Consider the following 23140-nt stretch of genomic DNA (forward strand, 5'->3'; position numbering starts at 1 on the left):
AATAACAAAAATGGTCGTATGTTTTTTTTATGCGGATTGTTCTTTTGGCGTTATATATCGTCATATTTTGTTGCAACGTATATGATTATATATAGTTTGCAATTTACGGTGCAGTGCAGTGTTTGTCACCGAATGGTTTTAATTTATTAGATGAATGGATTTAATTTATTAGATGAAGTTAATAAGTAGCTCGAAAAAGAAGGCTTTAGCTACTTACGAGAAGTATTTGCGAGTAACGTACAACATAACCTAATTTAATCGTTCAGGACCCAAATCTCATGCTTTGTGTTCAATCTATATGTACTGTATCTGTGTTTGTCACTGGATAGTTTTAATTTATTAGAAGAATGGATGAAGTTAATAAGTAGCTCGAAAAAGAAGACTTTAGCTACTTAAGAGAAGTGTTTGCGAGTAACGTATAACATAACCTAATTTAATCGTTCAGGACCCAAATCTTATGCTTTGTGTTCAATCTATATGTACTATTTCTTTATGATCCTTCTTTGCCTATGTGCTATAAAATAATATACTTTTTTGTTAATGTAAGAATAAATCCCATTTCTTTTACATTTTTATAAATTAGGAATATCTGACACTAATTTTTAGAGGGTTCTCCTCTTAAGATAAGATCCTTTAGGCGCCAATTTTGAAACAGGATATTTTAAAAATAAGTGGAAAATTCTTAAAATAGGAATACCATTTTTTCACTTTGTACGTATCAATTTGTACATATTTATCAACGATTGAACTAGGAATTGAACCTTCGCGGTCTATCATTTTTTTTCTCGCGCAGTTGAATCTCTGTGGTTAATCTTTTCTTCTTTTTTTTCTGACGCGTATACGCATCAATGGCAACCAAGGGATTATTAACTGGCCGCGTAGAGCTGCGCTCAGGGACACTTTTTGCCGTACAATCTTCCGTTCGCGTCCGACCGACTCTCTCTCGTCGTCGACTTAGCTCGCCCATCCATCGCAGGCGCGTACGTATAAAAGGACCGTAGTGGAACGCGATCCGGAGCAGTGTAGCACGACGTATGTCCGGTCTCGTGCCTCTCCGACGTCCTCCCTCGAGTGATCGATCTCGCGTAACGCGTAATATACGTACGTTATACGTAAATATATATATAGAGGCCGTACCCTCACATATACGGTGCGTACATAGCGGTGAGCAACACGTGAGATCACCGTGAATTCTCAGTTCGCCGGAACGCTATAAAAGATGTCACAGCCGGAACAAGGTGGCAGTGTGCAGTGCGACAAGGACATGTCGGCGTCAAAGAGCGGCTCGATGCTGCGTCTGAATCAGGAGATCCGTCGCGGCTCTGCCGACTGGCAGGAGCAAGGCGACAGTGACTCGGAGATCAGCGAGACCGATTTTCTCACCAAGGGCGCCTTCCTGCTCACCCCGAGCCACGAGCTGAGCATGGAGAAGGCCGCCACCATCTGCGAGAAGATGAACTTCCGGTGAGAACCACTTTGGTGTACACTATCACGGCCTGCCGTTCGACACGAGGATTTTCCTTCTCGGAATAGGAGAAAGCGAAAGAGAAAGAGAGAGAGAAGGAGAGAAATATCGGGCATTGTACTTTTTGATGATTATAACGAACGAGCTGGAAGTATCAACAGTGTTTTAATTACTTTATTTTGCATCCTGTGCGCTACTCCCAGAAATTTACACTATTATTATTGCAAAAAGATACGCGTATACTTATGTAAGAAGATAGGGAATATTTAGAAATTTGTGCAATTTGATCAAATGTGTTTAATATGACTATATTTTCAAATAGATCTATGATGGACAACTTTTAACGATGAGATTAAGTATCTTGCAAGTAGGCTCGAATTTGTTTGCATGATTTAGCGAACTGTATAATTACATTAAAAAAAAAATTTTTAAGTAGAACCTGGACGAAATAAGGTCGAACTCTCTATAAGTCGAGAAACAAGAGCAGTATTTCCAAGTACATTCGAACCTGGATCAAGTATGTTCGAATCTTTTTTGAATATAATTTTTCTAGATTCTATTACTTTGCAAACACTCTTTATGAAATAATATTTCTTACAAATATTATTCAAATTTAAAAAAAAATTGATTATTAGATTTGACTGGGATTTTTAAATACCTACATATTGAACTCAATCCCATCCTAATGTTCTTTGTTGTGCAGATACTACTTTCATTTTCTCCGTCTTTTGCAAAATGAGAACAGAGTCTTATCAAATAAATGGCAATATATAAATTATATTCTTGAATGGATGCATGTTTACAAAAATTAATTATTTTAAACTCGTTGTAGTTTGAGTAAGGATTGCAGAATTCTTTATATATGATGCTAAAATACATATTTATATGCACGAAAATCGGATTATGCTAAAAAATTTTCTTCCAACTCGTAATATTCTTACCGACTGTATTGTCTCGGTTACTTCGACCTTTGCTTGGTTTAATCCACGGGAGATCCTAAAGTGCTTCGTGCTCGAATCGAATCTAAAAGTAGTTAAGTCAGCTGGCGCGTCGCGCGAAGTAGTAGAAGCAGTAACAGGTCGGACAACAAATCCATTAAACCAACTACGTACTCTGATACGGTGTGTGTGTGTGTGTGTGTGTGTGTGTATATATGTATTATGTGCGTGAACTTTTTTGCGCATCAACAACAAGCGCATGACAATGGCAGAAATTCACTCACAATTAACATCATCATAAAGTTATACAGAGAGAAAGAGAAAAAAGTAAATTAACTTTTAATCGCGGAATGATTTTGACGTATAAAAATGTAGAAAATATTAATATATAAATATTAATATTATATAAGAAAAATATAATTAGAAGATAATTTTATAAATATTAATATAAATTTATTTTATTATATTATATTAATATTAATATAATATTAAAAAATATTTTTATTTATTTTTATTTATTTTTTATTTCTATTTATTAATTTTTATTTTTATTTTTATTTTTACTTTTGTTTTATATAATTTAATATAAATATTATAAATAGAAATATTTTTATATATACACATACAAGGTGTTTCTAAATAATTGCGATAAATTTTAGGAGATGATTCTTTGTCGAAAATTAAGAGTGGTTTTTCATATAAACATATAAACAATACTCCTATAGCCCTCTCTAAAAAGTTACACTTCTTCAGAGGAGAAAAATTAGGTTTTTTTCTTGGAAACTATTGATTTTACAAAAAAATAAAAGAAATAAAAAAGTTTCTATAGAAATCAAGCTTTCTAATGCATATTTTTAGATGATCACAATCCGGTCGGTTAAAAAATTTTAATAAAAAATTGAATAGGGAATTGTTAATTTTATCCCCTTATAATAATACGGGAAGATAAAAAAATTATTAACAAATATCCTTTTTACTAGTGGAAAATATCCACCAAATTTTATTTTTTAATTCCAAAATTTGAGAAAAAAAATTAAAAACCTAATTTTCACCTCCCTCTTTGAAGGAGTGTAACTATTCAGGGAGAATATATAGGGAGGAGTATATGTTTATATAAAAAAAAAACCCTTTTAATTTTCGACAAAGAATCATTTCCTAAAGTTTTTCGCACTTATTTAGAAACACTCTGTATATATAAATATTAATATAGATAAGATATATGTATAAACATTAATATCTCATTCGCGTGTCTACTTCCATTTCTAAATATATTCTTCATAAGTGATTTTTATATTATAATTAAAACGACTTTCCCTTATATGATCTAGAGGTGCATTTTCTTTGACGAAAACCGCCACGGGCATTCTCTTCAAGTTCAGCAACATCGAGGACTTTCAGGCGGTGTATAAAAAGGGTTTTCACAAAGTGACAGGCGCTCGTTTCTACAAAAAGGTGAATACTCTGTACCAACGAAATTTTCACGCCTTAATTAGCTCCTCTCCGCTCTCTTATCACAGATATATTTCGATGTCGCTTTAGATAAATAATAATGGCTGAACAAAATAATTCTGGCAAAGCAGATAATTTAACGCATTTAACTTGAGACTTTTACATCTGGTGGTATTACCTTTCTAAAGCTAAAATAGCTGACAGCAGAGGAATGCCTTATAGTGCTTTTGCAACTAATCTCGGGATCTGCATGGATTCTACCCTCGAGTAATACAAACATATATGTTGTGGATATATACAACAAAGTATAAAGGGTTTACTTGCTTGAAAGATAACAGGGATATCTTGACAGTAGCTCGCGTAAGCAACCTATTTATGTATTTATTTTAATTTGATTATTGCAATATCGGATAATATACACGTACACATTCACACTTAACGCTATACTACGGTTAAATACAGTTAGTTTTATTTAAAAAAAAAATTCTCATATTTATTCTTCAAAATATAATTTTGCAATTTTCGGAATGAATTTTTCATCAGGAACAAATGTGTGATAAATATATCTAATATGGATTATAATTCATAAACAAATAGATCGCTATACCATGTAGACCGGCAAAGATCTTCACTGTCTACGTTCTCGATGTACCTGAGGAATTGCCGGAGGACGATATTAGGCACGCTCTCTACAAATATCGATCTATCGTCGAAGTAACCAGGCTACCTCTGAATACAGGAACTGTTTGTGAGTCATGAAAATACAAATGTTTCTTCTCTACATTTCTCTTTTTCGGGAAAAGCATCGGCCCCTATATACATATATATCGGATAATTCTAAATAAGTGCGATAAATTTTAGGAGATGATTCTTTATCGAAAATTAAGGGGGAGTCTTTCATATAAGCATATATTTTTATATCTCTCCTTGAGAAGTTACACTTTTCCAAAAGAGAGGTGAAAATTAGTTTTAATTTTTTTCTCAAATTTTAGACAAATTAAAAAAAAATAAAATTTGGTGGACATTTTTAGTAAAAAGGATATTTGTTAATATTTTGTTAATCCTTTCGTTCGTTATAAGAGGACGAAATTAGGAACCCTGATTCAATTTTTATTAGAACTTTGTAACGGATCCCGTAATGTGATCATCTAAAAATTTGCGTTAGAAAGCTTGATTCCTTTAAAAATTTTTTTATTTCTTTCATTTTTTAAATAAAATTAATAGTTTGAGGGAAAAAATTAATTAAAATACATTATCATGCACAAGACAGTGCTAAATGACATTGGTTACAAGTTACGAAAAGTTGAATTAATAGAACAGAATAAAAAAAGCAAGCAAAATAAAATTATAGTAAATATTGAAAAAAATGGAACAAAAACAAAAGGAAAAAAAATAAAAATCTAATTTTCACTTCCTCCTTTGGAGAAGTTTAATTTCTCAGGGAGTTATGAGTAGGTATATGTTTATATGAAAGACTCCTCTTAACTTTCGAAAAAAATCATCTAAAATTTTTCGCATTTATTTAGAATCATCTTGTATATCGCCTAATGTGTTAAATTGTGCTCTCTTCTTGGAACAATTTTAACAATATTTTAATATATTTTAATACAATTTATATACTTTAATATTTCAATAAAATTACATTTCAAATACAATATTACATATATATATATATATATATATATATATAATATTAAACATAACATTAAATATATAATTACATAATTTCAATAATATTTGTATATGTATGTACATATTTATTTTTTGCATATATTCATTCTCACGATTTCATTCTCTCGATGAGAGACTTATTTTGCAAAAATTTCAATATTCGAAGCACTTTCGAATAATAATACAAATATTCAACGTCAAATGTCACACAGTTATATACATGTTTTTGCATTTCGCGTAAATGTCAAATCTCGAGAAATTGTGCACACAATTGTGACATTATATCTGACATTATATTATATTCTCTACATGCACGCGTATTATATAAAAGCGCCATTACTTTCTGCGTGATGCATCGAGGCTGCCTCGCAGCGAGTGTGTGCAATAAAATGCTCGTGTGTTAAATAAATCAGTGAAGGCCATCAATGACAAGCTAAAGAGCGACGCGCAGAATCTCAACGAGCCGGCGACGATTTATACGGGGCCACCCGTTATAAGGGTTACTCTGGCCAGCGTGGAGGAGACCTCGATGCTGCTGAGCCGTGGTTTGGATTTTTATGGGGCCACATATTTCCCCACTGAAACGCCCCATCCAACCGCTCAACCCCTCGCCAAATACAAAAACAACAGGTGGGAAGTGAATTCTCTTGCTCGAGCCGCACGCGTGATTCATTGAACGACAAATTTGTAGCCGTGTTAAAAATTACGCGCGAAAATGCCGTCATATCCGTTCCGGCCGATATTCATTAATTATTATCGGGACCGCGTCATCGATAATATAATGGTTGTTTAAATTCATCCGTTATGTCGAATGTTATTAATTCGCTATTTTAACAGTGACATTACATGAAACAATTTTTACGAAACGCATAATCCAATAAGTGATCGATTTTTTTTATAATTGCATCGTTTGCTTTAGCTCGACGTTCGTTGTAAAAAAAGGTCATCTACTTATGCTTTGAAATGTAAAATTAAAAAAAACGGAAGAAGTAAAATCGCTATTACAATTTAAATTGTAATCTTCTCTGTAAAAAAAAAAGATGGTGGCGCCATTACGTGTGATCCGCTCTTCCACTTGGCCGTAATATCTTTAATGGAACATTGCCAATAAAACACAAAAGGTTTGCGGGCATTAGGGGAAAACGGATCGTTTCAGAAAAAAAAAGAAGGAAAAAAAGAGAAGAAGAGCGCGCGAGCAGCCCCCCCCCTCACGTGTTTCGTCATTGCAGATGGATCGAGCTGGCGTCGATCGGCGCGGGACAAAGAGTGAGGGACCTACTTCCGGTCTTTGACAACGCGGGCTTCAACAAATTGCCACCTCCGGCGAGCCGTGTAATAAAACCGCAAAGAAACTGACACGTTCCCCCTCCCTCCCCCCTCTTCCCGGCTGACACCCCGAATTCTTCGACGGCCGCCGCCGAAGCCACCGCGATCGATAGTGGCGGCGAATCGAGGGGAGGACGCCATCGCGAGGACGACATGACGCTATGACCTGAGGATGACGACGAGTTAACGCGAGTTAGCTCGATCGAAATTCAGAAAATGACACAGAGAGGATTCTATTCGGGCGATCTCAGCGCGATTTTAATCCTCCGTCGATCGCGAAAGAACGAGATCAGCTGATCGTGCATTTGGAAATGCAATTGTATTTGATATGAGATCGAATATGTGGAAAATTATATTTCTCTCGAATATCGAATATCGAAATTCGATTTCGAATAATGAAATTTTGATTTTTTATAGTTTATAGATTGTTGATAGTTATGAAGGGATTTGACAGCTCTGAAAGGTCTTCTATAACCGATTTTTCGGGTCAAAAGTAAATGATTTTTTTTTTATTTTACTGGAGAGAAAAAGAGAAATTATATTTTACATCTCAAAATTTGAGTAAAATATTTGTCCTTCAAATATATATGTATATTGTCTAATATCTTAACCAGATTTGCTATATATATTTGTGATAAAAATGGATACAAAAATTAATTTAGCTTCCTAATTACAATTTCAAAAAAGTAATAAGATAGAAGAAAATGATAAGAAAAATTATGTTTCTCGAATGGATAATCGAAATTTGATGTTGAATAATGAAATTTTGATTTTTTTTGCTTAGAGGAACTTTAAATTATTGATAGTTATAAAAGAATTTGATTATTGTTGATATCTTGATATCTCTGAAAGGTCCTCTATAATCGATACGGTTTTTCGGGTTAAAAATAAATGGTTTTTCTTTTATTTTACTTAAGAGAAAAAGAGAAATTATATTTTCATCCCGCGCTTAAATAAAAAAATTAAAATTTGAGAGAAATATTTTTCTTTCAAATATGTACAAGATGTTTCTAAATAAGTGCAACAAATTTTAGGAGATGATTCTTTGTCGAAAATTAAGGGGGGTTTTCATATAAACATATACTATATCTCTCCTTATAAGGAGTTATACACTTCTCCAAAAGGGGAGGTAAAAATGAGGTTTTTATTCTTTTTCTTGAAAATTATTGATTTTATGAAAAAAATAAAAGAGATAAAAAAGTTTCTAAAGGAATCAAGCTTTCTAACGCATATTTTTAGATAATCACATTCTGACCTGTTAAAAAGTTCTAAAGAAAAATTGAGTAGCGGTTTTAGTTTCATTTTCTTATTATACGATACGGGAAGATTAAAAAATATTAATAAATATCCTTTATAGCAGTGGAATATCCTCCAAATTTTATTTTTTTTTACCTTGTCCAAAATTTGAAAAAGAAATTAAAAACTTAATTTTCACCTCCCCCTTTAGAAGAATGTAACTTATCACAGGGAAGGATACAGAAGTATATGTTTATCTGAAAAAGCCCCCTTAACTTTCGACAAAGAATCATCTCCAAGTTTTTCGCACTTATTTAGAAACACCCTTGTATATGTATTATTTATTAATATCTCAATTAGATTTATTACAAATTGTGATAAAAATAGATAAGAAAATTAATTTATCTTTCTAATTACAATTTCCAGAAAAAAATCCTTAAAGAGATTAATTTAATTCTAGTTGGTACTACTCTCCGCGAGTTATATAAAAAAAATTCTAAAACAAAATACCTCTCAGATGCATGTGTGACCGATGGAGGGTCAAGCGTAATGGATATAAAGAGAAGCTGAATTATACTCTCGCGAGTCGTGGAGCCATTTCTGAGCATGCACACGCGTAAGATACATCGTACCGTTTCACAGGTCGACTTGTGCCTCCTCCTTCTCCCCCCCCACACCTACACATACGCGCGCGCGCGCGCGCACACACACACACACACACACACACACACAGAATGAAGGTTCCTATTTTTCCGCCGGCAGAAAGGTCAGCGCCGTCGTATCAAACGCAATATATATACTATATATGAAATTACTGTTCCTATCGGTCGCCTACTTTAACGCCAGTCACGCGAGTAATATTATCTTAAAATACGTCAGATTGATTACACACGCCAGAAATTAATTCGCCAACGCGCTGATTAACAAGGTTCTCGCGGGGTAAAAAGTAATCGAACGTCATACACGTGATTATTCACGAAGATGAATCACGATAATAGATCTTTGAAGTTGCTTGAATCATGTAAACCTTGTTTTGTTAAAAAAAATCGTCTAATTTAATCATTATAATTTGTATCATACGCAAGTATACTTCTATAATATTACTTCTCATTGGATGAAAAGAGATACAAATGTATAATAATATATGTTTCTACTGTACTGATAAATTTGTAAATTATTAAACTTACTAATTAAAAAAAGCGTTTATTATACAACATAGATTGGTATGTATATTATATGTAGATTGATGAGTACAAAATAGGAATTATTTTGTGGAAGACACTTTTGAAACATAAACTCTCTGTTGAAAGATTATAAATTTATTAATAATTATAATTAATATTAATAAATTATAACATATTTAAATATATGTACCTATATGTATGAGTAATAATTTATTAATTATTGCGTATCGATTTTATAACGTTTAAATATAACAGCTAGTATTTATTGTTTATTTATGATATAATATAGCTGTAAGTGATAAATAAATATATAATATTTTCAATTAAATAAAATATGACATAAATTTTCGAATGTTTAAATATATATTAAATATTTTAAGAACTGTTAATATATATTTAGTTGGATTACATTGAGACAAAATAAAATAAATATATATATATATATAAACATATATATGTATATTGAAAGAAAAGAGTTTCTCTGTTATTTATTTTTATTATATATATATTATATACATGTGTGATACTATAAGCTTAATTCTAATTAATATCCTCTAATTCTTTAATTAATATCCTTTGATAAGTATACAATATTGGATTAGAAAGCTAAAATATTTGCAATGAATTCTGATTGTAACATCCTTCGAGTTTATATATAAAAAAATATATAAAATAAAAATAAATAATTAAGGGATTTATGACATGAGGAAAATATTAAATGCGGATGAGAGAATGCATTTATTATGGGGGAGAAGAGAAAGCGGAGGTGGTGGGTTTTTTGTTCCTTACTCGAGGGTTTAGTCGGTATAAACGTCGTCGCGCGAGCTTTTTATTACTGAGCGGCAATTTAATAACGATGACATTTACTTTGCGCGCATGCAATGTACATGCGCTCTTATTAGGATATATATTATGCCACCCGTGCGTTGCGTAACCGGTAATATATTCCGTTATATAAACGTTCCGTTGCAATTACGTAATGCCCGTGTATGGATGGGACGTATCTACTTGATGACTTGATCGTGATATATGCAGCCGTACTTCCCCATTCGCATGAAAGCCATAACTGATATGTATATATGTATATGGCCTTTTATTATAAAAAAATTACAATCCGTACTACAATATGTGTGTCGCGCGTATCACTTTACGTCTATTTTAAAGATTTTCTGTATTATCGTCCTCTACAAGTGGGAGGTGAAACGGGATCGCGATAAGAATTTAAAAAGGGTGATAAAACTTCTCCTTCTTTCCTTGCCTCTCCCTCTTTCTCACGTAATTTGACATACAAGAAAACCTGGTGAACCTGAAAATTCTAATTTTGATGAAACTTTATACATATGTATTTAGAGATTTTCAACTGTTGCCCAAAAACGATTCTAAGGGATAAAACTTTTTGAGCTTTTTGCTTTTTTTGGACATTTCTAGAAAAGCATTTGAGACATAAAAAAATGTTTGATACAAAAATTTTATAGTAAAAATACCTTTATTTAATCACATTAATAAAATTTTGAAAAAATAATTTTTGACAAAATCTTTTCGAAAATCTTAGAAAAAAAATTGTTTTCTCAAAATTATATTATATTAATATGGTTAAATAGAAATATTCTTACAATTAAACTTTACATATACATGAAGGGTGATAAATAAATTTAGAAATTTGCAGTTGCCGCTCAAAAATGAAAGGAATGAAACCATCTCTCTTATGTTTTTTCCTTTTCTGGAGACATCAAAAAATGTTTTATGTAAAAATTTTTTATATAATAATTAGAACACTATTTAATCACATTAATACAATTTTCAAAAAATAATTTTTTTCAAAGATTTAAAAAAAATTTATTCCAAAAATTATTTTTTCAAAATATGTATTATTAATGTGGTTAAATAGAGATGTTTTTACTATGAAATTTTTGTATAAAATATTTTTTTGATCTCGAATGCTTCTCAAAATAGGTATAGAAATGCAAAAAGTCGCTCTACATATGAGAGATGGTTTTATCCTTTAGAATTGTTTTTAGACCGCAACTAAAAATGTCTTCATCTATTTATTCTCCCTACACGTGTGTAAAGTTTCATCAAAATAAAAATTTTCAGGTTTGCGCGGTTCCCTTGTTAGATATATTTAAAAAATCAAACTTCTAACACTAGCATATAAAATAATAATCGTGTTTAAATTGTACGTCCTTACTCCCTACACAATAATGAAAGAAAGAAAGATAGACAGTTTCGAAGAAAAAAAGCGAAGATTGTACTTGCGTTTTATAACGCCACTTCATTTTTGATTATTTTCACGACGCCGACGGGGACGAGAAGAGTGCCCGTCGCTTTTAACAAGGAGAGACTTTATCAGGAAAAGAGCCCGTGGAAAGAGAGAAACTTGGCCGCGATGAGTGGTGGTCACAGGAGGGTATAAGTAATTCTCCGAGAGAATGCTATTACGTCCTGCTGCGCCTTCGCTCGGGGGGACGAGGGCTATTTCAACGCGTAATATGAGAGAGGGTGGATATGGGAGGTGGTAAATGTCAGCTATGTATGAAAGAGAGTGCCGCCATAAGAGAGCGAACGTGGCGCGGACAGAGCCGGGTTATCCGCCATCGCGCAGGGATTGGGGGAGGGTCGGGGGTGGTTATCCCCCGGCCGTGTGGCAAGAAGCTCGGGGGACCGGCGATAAATTGTGTGTGCGTCTTCTGAAAAAATCTCAGGTAACTTAAAATATTGTACGATATTTTTGTCCTAAACATATGAGAGAAAACACCACCGCGGGCGAGTCGAATGGCGTTATTCGCTCTGTTTGCGGGTTATTTGTTACAAGCTAAAAAAAATGTGTCTTCTATATATCTCTCACATAATTTCAAGTAATTTAAAATCCCATGAGCTGCAACGTAATTTACTTATAATTTATTTTTACGAATATAATTAAAGGATAATTTATCCTGCTTGTAATATATAATTGAGAATAAAATATAGTTATATAATAAAATACATTTTAATCAATTTATGCACATCTTGTGATGAAATAATTCAATATAATATAAATATGCCGTGTAATAATATACATTTGATTTATTTAGTGCATTTAGTATAATATTATTATAATTATAGTATAATTCTCAATATAAATTAGGTTAGGTATATTTTTATAAATTTTCTTAAAATTTATTTTAAAATAAATAAAAATTTAAAAAATTAATAACCCTAATCTAACCTAACCCTAACCTAAAAACCTATATTGAGAATTATACTAATGCACTAAATAAATTAAATGTGTATTATTACAAAGCATATTTATATTATATTATATTATTTTATCACAAGATGTGCATAAATTGATTAAAATGTATTTTATTACAGCATGTAATAAATACAGCATGTAATAAATACAGCATGTAAAAAATAAAAATATATATGTATACATATATACATATATATTTTTATTTTTTATAAATTACTATAAAACTCAAGAAAAGATTGCGCAAAAACGACGTTATCCTCTAAGTTTACTGTGTGAAAAAAATACGCGGAACGGCAACTGCCACCAATTTACCCACTCCAAATTTTTACGCAACGCGGCGGATTTTTAGGACGAGTTAAAGTGAGAAACCTAGTTGTGTTAATGGCCGTAACTTTATTCCAGGGGACGAAGCGGCCCGACGAGCGACCGAGCTTCGCTCACCAACAAGTGCCATTATCACTGCCTCTCGACTTTGTAACCATAGACTAATTTCGCTTGAAGAGTCTGCCGGACAGTTAACCGGTCTTCTTTTTTTTTTTAGTCGCCGTCTCCGCGAATTCCAATTTTGCGCGCAAAGAAATTTCCGAAAGTTAAGCGCGACGTTTAATTGCGTTTTCCCTATGGTGATTACGAAAAAATACGCGGTCACGCGATCACTAAAATTTTCATCGGACGTAATTTAGAGACTATTCGACATGTATCAATTTAACGAATAAAAATCAAGACACTTATAGTCATTTTTAATATGAATTAATTTTAATATTAGATATAATTTTTGGCTTTCAAAAACTTGTAATATGTTGATTTCGGCATCTGTTGCAGAATGTCTCTAATTATTATTAAGATTATCCTTATTTTATAATTGAAAATGACATTTAAAAAATTACCAAAAATCCGCGCTCACTTCTTTAATATCAATAAAAAGTTGTAAATTAATTTTTTGAGGGGCAAATATATGTATATCAAATACTATCAAAATAGATTCTATTCTCTTCTGTTAATAAAACACTGCAAACCATGTTTACATTGTAGGAGAATGTAATTATGAAAGAGCAGATTCAACTAAAGAGTTATTATTAATAATAATACACAAAATGAATCGAGAAATTCAAATAATTGGTATATGTATATTAACAATAATTAATGATTATTTTAAGAAATATACAAAGGATAGAATATTCTGACCGAATTTACTTTGTAGTATATGTGTGTAAAATATTTTTGGTGGTTTTTTTTTTCTATTTTTCTTGTTTTTAACTATCAAACTTTGGCTTTATATTGTGTATTATATTGTGTATATATTGTGTATTATATTTATATGCGATTATAGTACGTATAAAATTTGTTGTCATTCGCGCGACACGAGACTCGATCAAGCAGGTTGTGCATATTATGAGCAACTCTGTATATCGTCGCATTATCTTTTGATAGAGAAACCGGATCCGCGTAGTATCGGAAAATTATAAACGCGATGATTCGCTATAATCATCATTAGCGATTAGATTAATTCTCGCGATAAACGACAGGTAAAAAACGACGACTATTTCTTTCGAAACATATATATTGGGAAGTGTGATATTTACGAGCGATAATATTTCATCTGTAAATGTGTTTCAAATTGAATATATGTATGTATTGTGCATCGTAATTTTTCGTCTATTTAAGTATAATATGTATTTTCAAGTTGAAAGCATGAAATAATACACAAATCACCAGATCGAATTACATTTAAATAATAGAGAAAAACATGATAAAGCATAATATCGACCATTTAATAATAATAAATATAATAAATATTTAATAATAAACATAATGTTTTTTATTATATAATATATTTCTATTATATATTTTTTATATATATATATATAATAATAAATATAATATATTTTATATAAATATAAACATGTAAATATAATATATTACTCAGTATCTTCGCGATAAGTTTTAAGTCATGTTATTATAATGTATGTAAAATGCATTTTATACATATATATTTTTATATATATTTTATTTTAAAATATTTAAAAAAATATATACATATATTTATAATAATTAATATTTCAACATTTTATTTAAGATTGATGTATGCTTATCTTTATTATTTATATAACAATTCAATTCTTATTTACCGTATTTCATGAAAGAGTTTCTGATTTTTACATCGATCGCGGCTGCGCATAAATTATTCAATTCGACACTATTTCAATCCGAATAAAAATTACAATGTATCTCTTGGAACAAAAAATGAGACAGGACGATTCATTCGAGTAGGAAATACTATAACTCGAAATCACTGTCGAGTCGAAATCACTGTTGAGTCGGCTCGTTCGCCGGAACAGGGAAGCGTGTCGAATCGATTAAAAATGTATGCGGAACGTGTGCTAAGCAGCGGATAGGCTTCGGGAAAAGGCCTCGGGGGAATCACCTCGAGCGCACGAGAAAGGGAAACGTTCGTTTATCAAGCGGTCGAGGAGGGAACGAGAATCGATCGGAAGATCGAGAAAGGCCTTGCAGGCAAGCTCGAATATTAATACAACGAGAGGGATGGAGAAAGAGAGAGAGAGGGGGGAGAGAGGGAGAGAGGGAAGGGAGAGATAGCGAAACGCCTGGTAAGCATCTCTGAAGGACCATTCCCTTGAAGCCTGTGCGTTCCTAATCGCATCAAGTCATCTATATTATTACGAAGCTCCTGCGCATAACCCCCTGAACGCGTTATATATACATGCAATATATATAGATGGATGCAAAGGTCCCAACCGATCGGTCCTCCCTCGCCGCTTTACTCCATCAACTACGCATCCTGCTCCGATGCCTTATTACCTACGGCAAAACTCTCTCTCTCCTCTCTCCTCCCTCCTTCCTTCCCTCCCTCCCTCCCTCCCTCACTCTCTCATTCTGTGCCCTGCTTCGACGTCCTGCAGGCGTTCGCGCACGTGCTCCTGCAGGAACGCGCAGAAATTACCAGGTGCAATTTTCGATGTAGCTTCGATCGTCGTCAATGTTAAGGTAATATTCCAAGATTCAGGTCGGAAAAGATCCTTCAACATCCTTCAAGAGCCTTCAACATCCTCTATCTTGAATCATTTTCCTCTCCATTTCTTTTCTGACACACAGAGATTCTCCCAAATATTAACCCTTCATCAGCAATCTTTTAAGGTACAAGCAAAGGACTTCGCTTATTTTTGGGGTTTCTGGGCCCTCCGAGCCCAGAGATGAGACATATATTAATCAAATTGTAGGGCATCATGAGAGGATTGAAAATTTATAACTGCCAATATCCAAAAACACCCGCCAGTCAATGTTAGGACGTCATCAATGGTGTATAAAGTTGGGTGTATAAAGTGTTTTCATTTTGTTATCTCTATGCTAACACGCTTACAATAAACTGATGATTTTTGATTTTATAGTTAAACATGACTCCCAGAATTCTTGTTTTTGTATTTATCCTTTCCTAAAGATTTCTTTTTGCGTCCAAGGCATCTCCTCGTGGAAAATGGACGAAGTTCTTTCCATTTTTTCCAAATTACTGTTCAAATTTCACTTGCATAAACAATTAGATTTACTAGTTGGCTTTAAAATCTATTGGATATTGCAATAGAGATATTAACAAATAATCCAGAATTTTTTTTGGATTTTTCGAAAGCCTAGAACATACAAATAATATAGGATAAACTTAAAAGACCCAGTTTGCTGACGGCATTGGTGAAAAAATGATTGCTAACGGAAGGTTAATCTTTTATTGGCGATGCTAATCCGTGCGATAATATTATTAGAAACAACTTGTTTTCTCTTTCTCTCTCCACGTTAAGAATTTTATGTAAATCGAATGAAAAGCCGGGGGTGCAAAATTCGCGCGTTTATTCGTTAGAACGCAGACGGAGATTATTTTATTGTACGCGTGTTGACTAAATTAAACTGAAATATCTACATACCGTGTACATACGTTCATAGCGAAAATAACGGGGGAGGGATTAAAAGAGAGAAAGGCGGACGCGCGGGGGCAGATTTTCCGCATCAACGTCGGACAATAATCGATACCGCTCGCTGTCTAGCCATGCACCGTCGCACCTGCGTTTTTATTACATTGTAGTTGGCGCCGAGTTTAATTAGAGACTCCACGGGTGGTAACCAAGCAATCTATCTGTAATGTCCCGCGGCGTCAACTCTCGTTTTCTTCCCATCGGTCGACTAATTAAATAAATATAGGACACGCAATGCACGCGCGTACTGTTTTCCGATCGATATCGAGTTTCAGGACAGGCTCATCCAATATATCTGTAAACGCGCGCGCATACACACACGCACACACACAAAAAGCCGCCGTTAGCACAAATAAAAAATCAGTTCAACGGGAAATGAGAGACGGAGTACGAGAAAAAGGGAAAGGACGAGAAATGTGCTTAATTAAGAATATTTGTTCTGTAATCAGAGAGAGAATGTAAAAAGAAAGCTGTTAAGAAAGCCAGTTTTTTTTTAACAGTCGTTAATGTAGTGGTTTCATAAAAAAAGGCCTCGTTATTCGAATAAATTCGTGCAAATTTGCAAATTAACGTTGTAGTTGTAAATAATAATTGCAAAATAATAAATAATTTAATCATAAACAATAAATTTTAAGTATGGTCTCAATTTTTATATAAAAATCAAAATGTATCTCTCGTATGTATCTATAACAAAATATATATACCTATCTAACGCATATATGTATATAAAATTTATTTCAATATCTAAGATATTATATATTGTCACTCTGAACTTGTCGCAGAATGTAAGCTTATCTTTCAATTAATCTTCCATCTAAAATGCGTTAATAGCGGTAAATCGACGATCCTTAAAGCGATGAATTTTTAAGCGCGCACTTTCCATCCACCCTTTCTGTCTCATTGGCTTCTTAGTTCGCATGGCAGACTATTATTATACCCAACTTTCGTCGCGCGCGATTCCACCAGGGTAAATAAGGGCGAAGAAACTTGAAAAAAGAGAGAGAGAGACCCAAAATGTGCGCGGGGGACCGAAAGGAAAAAGAATGAGATGAGACGAGGAAAGTAAGACAAGCGCGCGGGGGAGAGAAAAACAAGGACAAGGAAAAAGTGAAGAAAAAGATGAAGTAAAGAGAGACGAAGGAGAGAAGGGGAAGGAGGTCAGGGAGAAAACGTCCCTGGGATGAATATTAAAATGTAAAGTTCCTAGTAAATTAATCGCGTTAACGTCAGGGCATTTTCTCGCCTCCGTTCCCCTCTTTCCCTCCTTTACGAGTCCTTCTCAGCTTCCTCCCTGGTTGACCATTCTATTTCCCTCTCCCTCTCTTTCTGTCTCGTCTCTCATCTCGCGCCAAGCAACAGTTCAACTCCGTGCTCAGTTGCTCCTGAATATTCATTAATCTCGCTTTCTCCTCCGTCGGAAATGCGCGTCTCGGGCGAAATATAAAAAAAAAAAGAAGGTAAATCTACTTTTCGCGCGCCACCTCCGCGTCTCGGCGGCGGCTCCCGACGTCTTCCGATGTTGCGAACCGGCCGTGCATGATTGCCATAACGAAATTCTCGACGCGTCCCGCGATATCAACGCGGAGCGAGCATGAAGGCTGGATTTACGGTGGATACGTGTGCGTCGCGCGGCGAAATCGTGTTCGGGAGTCGTCGCGCGGAATTTACATGCTCATTAAAGGAGTGAAGTTCCCGGTTTACGCGAGACGCCAGGCTGGCACGTTCGCTGACTAACCGCGGGCTTTAAAACCAGCAATGGGACGAAGAGATAAATGAGACAGTAGGTTAAGGTAGGTTGTTAGGTTTTAGTGGATGTCCGTTCTCCACTTGGAGAACTGGAGTTAGGTGCTAGAGTCCCATCCCAGAAGAGATACAATTGTAGTTCCTGAGATAGGACTCTTAAACACGGGTTTCGATAAAAATAAAAAAAAAGTTAGAGTTAAGTTTGGACCGTAGACGATATGAGCGGAGGTCCCATCTCGCCTCCATTTATAAGTATTATATTCATGTAGAGGGGTCCTGAACCCTTTGGACCCTTCTCCCCCCAAGTACGGATGAGATGCAAGTCTGACCTGGGGCCTCACCTGGGGCCTTTCCGGAAGTAATGCAGATGCGGTTTCGCGGAAAAGGAGAGGAAAGCTATCTTTGCTAAACTTACGATATGGCCATCATGGGTCTTTAGTGAGTAAAAATCTTATATTCTGAGGAACGGGGGTACTTATGCAAGGTTCTCCTCATGTAAAAAGTAAAGTTGACATATGTAGATTCATGTGTGAGTAACACAGTGAGATTAAATGGATGAGAGAAGTGTAAAAAGCGAAGCACTATTCTTCAACTTATATAATATTCGCGGAAAATCGTAGAAATCTCTTGCAGATACACAATTCTTATAATGAATGATATAGATTTTCCTTTATCTCTGAAATTCAATTACAAATACTAAAGTTCAAAGTATATCTGCGATTTCAATTTTCCCACAGAAGAAAACGAGATTTGAAAAAAGGAAATTAAATAATGCGGACTACACTATGATGTACGATCGGTATATGTTGGCAAGTAAAGGAGTCCGGACACCGCAAGTCCGCCGCGAGCGAATCCCGTCGCGGTTTCTTCGTCGCGGCCGATTCACCGCAAATGGTTGGTCGCCGACCATTCCGGCCTCTTCAACCGCCAACTATTCCAACGAGACATAATATTATCGCTGTGTTAAGTGCATCTACAGAAGTGTTTGGTCGCGAAGTGGTGGGCTCCCATCTTGGTCTCTGTCCGCTTATGTGTTGACATAAGGAACACGCGCGAAACGTTGAAGATCGTACATGTACACACGGGACAAACTTTGTCGCATCCCTTGTAATCGTTTCCCCTAAAACAATCACGTATTTTAATTTGTGGCAAATAAACGCAAACTCAAGGATCCAGCTCTTCACGACGTCCTTCATAGAAATTACGTGTCGCAGACTCTTTGTGAAATTGAATTATTTTGTAAAAATAAGAGAAAACTCAACTTTTTTTATAAAGTCAAAATTTTGCAGGACGTCAAAATTTTTTATAAAAGGCTAATTTAAAAAACTACAATGAAACTATTCTCTACAAGGTATACTTTTTCTGATAAACAATTATGTGTTTTCTTTGCACCAATTAATTCCTCTTATTATTTTGTACATAAAAGTATTGAAATAAGATCATCGAAAAATGAATATTTTACGATTTTTCATAATTTTTATAAAATTTAAGTATAAAATATCTCGTAAACTATTCACTTTTTGACTATCCTATTCTTATAACTTTTTATGCCAAATATTGCGAGGAATCGAAGAGAAAAAGAAAGAGACTAAGATTTAAAAAAATATCTAAATATAGATATTTATTCTTAATTATACTTTTAAAAAATGCTAAAAAATAGGAAACATAATTAATTTTGTTAAAGCACAAATTGATTTTAAATTCGAAAGCTGGGGAAAATAAAAGTCATTTCTATAATATTGTATATCATATTTACGCGCACACATGTGTGCCAGCAACTTCGGATTACGTTCAACCAGCACGAGGAAAGGCAGCGTGTCACATTTATGAAATCGGGATTGAAATTTATTCAACGCGAGATAAAGAGAAGTTCATTATGAGCGAGGGCTTTGTTACTGTCCTCCCCAATTATGACAGCCTTTGTCGTCAAGTTTGTTAAAAGCCTGATCACGCACGCGTGCCGTTGATGCGACGACAATGCTGATCCCCGAATGGGGTTAATTCGATACACATTACTTATCGCAATTTACGTTGATCGGTCGGAAATTTGAGAGAGAGAGAGAACACAGGACTGACATATAAAGAGACATATTGTATTTCTTTAATTACGCGATAACAATGTCATGAACCCCTTGAAATCCCGCGGTGGAAACAATCGAGAATTAATCGAGCATCATTGAAATTGTCAAGTAAAATATTGTTTTTAAAATTTTATTTTCTCGTCTACTCTAATTTGTTACCATTTCCTCTCCTCTAACATGTCACGAGTCTTTGTTGCTTATATTATTAGTCATATGCTTTTATTATTAATTATATTTTATATATTCCGTTCTATTATATATTCCATATTGATACAATATTAATGTTTTCTAATAATTCAATCAGCCTTTTATTTTTAAAAGTTTGCTGACCAAAGAAATAATGATCGAGAGAGAAAGAGAGAGGGGGAGAGACACATGAGTATATCCGATTGACGTTACTTCATTCCCATTATATTCACGCTACAGAGAAAATAGCATTAAAAGCGCTGTCCAAAGCACGCCGGAGCAGCGTAAAACGCATCGAACACAGGTAGACGACCGGTACAGTAAAAAAAAAGTGATTATGTACGCGCGGTCGTGTACCGCGCTATCGCATCCCCTTCGGAATTCACCCTATATACATACATATATACGTACTTCCGCAGGAACATCGGCACGTATGCAAATCGCGTGCTAACGTTTAAATCGCATCGTGGATCCCGCGCACTATTTCCTCCATGAAAGAGAGAGAGAGAGAGAGGAGAGAGAGAGAGAGAGAGAGAGAGAGAGAGAGAGAGAGTGAGAGAAAAAGAAGAGGAGGAGAATAACGAGGGGGAGGGGGAGGAAACAAGATAGGCAAAGGGTAGCAAATGAGGGAATTTCGCGCGGGAAACTCGATACACCGCCGTCGTCATATTTTTTACACGAGGCGCTGAAACGAAACACTTAAAACGCGGCGGCGGCGGCGGAGGCGGAGACGATATACGTGTTATTACATTTACGACGATAGATCACCGTTAATTGCGGTGTACACCGAGAGAGAATGGCGGCTGCTCGTAACTTACGCAGTCCGGTGTTACGAGTTTGCGCGAAATAAAGAAAATCGCGGCCGCGGATACCGCGTTTTCGTTAATCTGTGAAAATTATTCGCGAAATTTATATTTTTCTATATCCTTCTCCCCTCTCTAGTTTTTTTAAAAAATAAAACCACTATAATTTATTTTATATAAATTAATACAATATTTGGTATATTTTTAAAAAAGATGTAATTTGTAACTAAGCTATAGATTTTTTTTTAAACAACTATTTTCTTTACACCAATGATTTCTCTCATTATTTTGTACATAAAAGTATTGAGGTAAGATCATAAAAAAATGAATATTTTTCGAGATATTTCATAGTTTATAATAATGTCAAATTAAAAGTAAAATAATGTCAAATTAAAGTATAAAATTTTCATTTTTCATAAATTATTAACTTTTTGATCATCTTACCCTTATATAATTTTTATGCCAAATATTGCAAAAATTCGATTTATATAAAAAAATTATGGTAATTTTATTTACAAAAAAACTAGGTTGATCTTCAAATGACATTAAAAATGATCTTAGTTGATAAATCTTAAAATTCAAGATATTTAAGATTTATCAACTTTATTCCTTCTCAAAATTAAACAATTTTTGTTCGAAACATTTTTTTCTAAAACGCGACGTTTCTTAATCATTTAAGTTTATTTTCTTAAATAGGACATCTTTTATATACAGTTAAAATGGCTCGTTGCAGTACCGCGTTGGAATAAATGGAGAACAGTTGAAGAGAGGAAAAGAAAACAATGTGTGCACCGCCACTTTATAGGAAACGTTTTAGAAAACGTTTAAATATTTAACGCGTGCATCTCGTAACATTGCAGATGTGCATAAAACGTGCTTGCGAAATGGACTAAATTTTTGCAGATTGTGTTTTACAATTAATATAGATTGTGTGCGCACACACACACACACACACACACACACACACACACACACACACACAGTTGTTTTATATATCGCAATCCAGTAAAATCAAAATCTTATTATACGAGTAAGGGTGGACGTTTGTCGAATGAAACTATGCCGGGGATTTCTTTTAATGCATAGAGATCAATAATAGAAGAACGAACCAATAGAACCGTGTTGTAATAGACCGAATAAACCGCATTTACTGTAGAAAGCGATAATGCACGATCGCGACACATATTACGAAAGTTTCGATACGTTTATACGTGCGTGTTTACATGTATGGCTTTAACAGGGGCAGTCAGTACATATACATATGTAAAAAGTTTTGGCACGCACAGATGATTAGAAAGTTTCGTATATTCAGGTCCTCTAATTATCCGTGCGATCTATGAATTTGAAAGAACGAATTCGCAGCAGCAAAATTCAGCGAAAATGATAAATTACACTTCCATGTAAGAACAGATCGGAGCTGTGTCGTTATTTCTTTTACTTTTTTAATTGAAGCTTTCAACTAAGATAGAGTTTTGGCTTTTAGAAAATTGATTGACTATTAAATTTCGCTCGGAATCTTTCAATATTCAGCTTTATATATCTTTAAATAATATATTATCAAATTAAAATCGCATCACGATATTATAATAAAATAATGAGGGAAATTTTAATTTTATATCTTCCCAATTTATCGTTAAAATGTAATTTGCATTCACGAAATACTATAAATAGTAAATCAACTTTGAAAGTTGAATAAAAAAATAAAAGAAATCGTCGATAAAGAATAATTCTTACATGTTTCGAATCGGTAAAGTCAGTTTCTCGTAAAAGTTGCATTAATTGATAGTACAACCACAAGAAAGCGCTACAACCTTGCATATTCTAAAGTCACTAGATATATAAAGTA

General features: G+C 33.9%; 2 protein-coding genes across 3 annotated transcripts in view; one reads left to right on the top strand and one right to left on the bottom strand.

The window, feature by feature from the left end:
- The window catches only part of LOC145944358 (uncharacterized), a 203396-nt gene that overhangs the window by 153436 nt on the left and 26820 nt on the right, over positions 1 to 23140 (bottom strand). The gene's annotated exons all lie outside the window — the stretch shown is intronic.
- LOC145944570 (uncharacterized) lies at positions 1031 to 9348 on the top strand. The gene is made up of 5 exons (XM_083052969.1): positions 1031 to 1464; positions 3732 to 3855; positions 4450 to 4600; positions 5937 to 6153; positions 6753 to 9348. The coding sequence occupies exons 1-5, from the start codon at positions 1220 to 1222 to the stop codon at positions 6877 to 6879; spliced, it is 864 nt and encodes a 287-aa protein (XP_082909095.1). The 5' UTR covers positions 1031 to 1219; the 3' UTR covers positions 6880 to 9348.

This window comes from Prenolepis imparis, unplaced genomic scaffold (assembly GCF_030444845.1).
Source record: "Prenolepis imparis isolate NDT839.2.m4 unplaced genomic scaffold, iyPreImpa1.0 SCAF_13, whole genome shotgun sequence".
Lineage (NCBI taxonomy): Eukaryota > Metazoa > Arthropoda > Insecta > Hymenoptera > Formicidae > Prenolepis > Prenolepis imparis.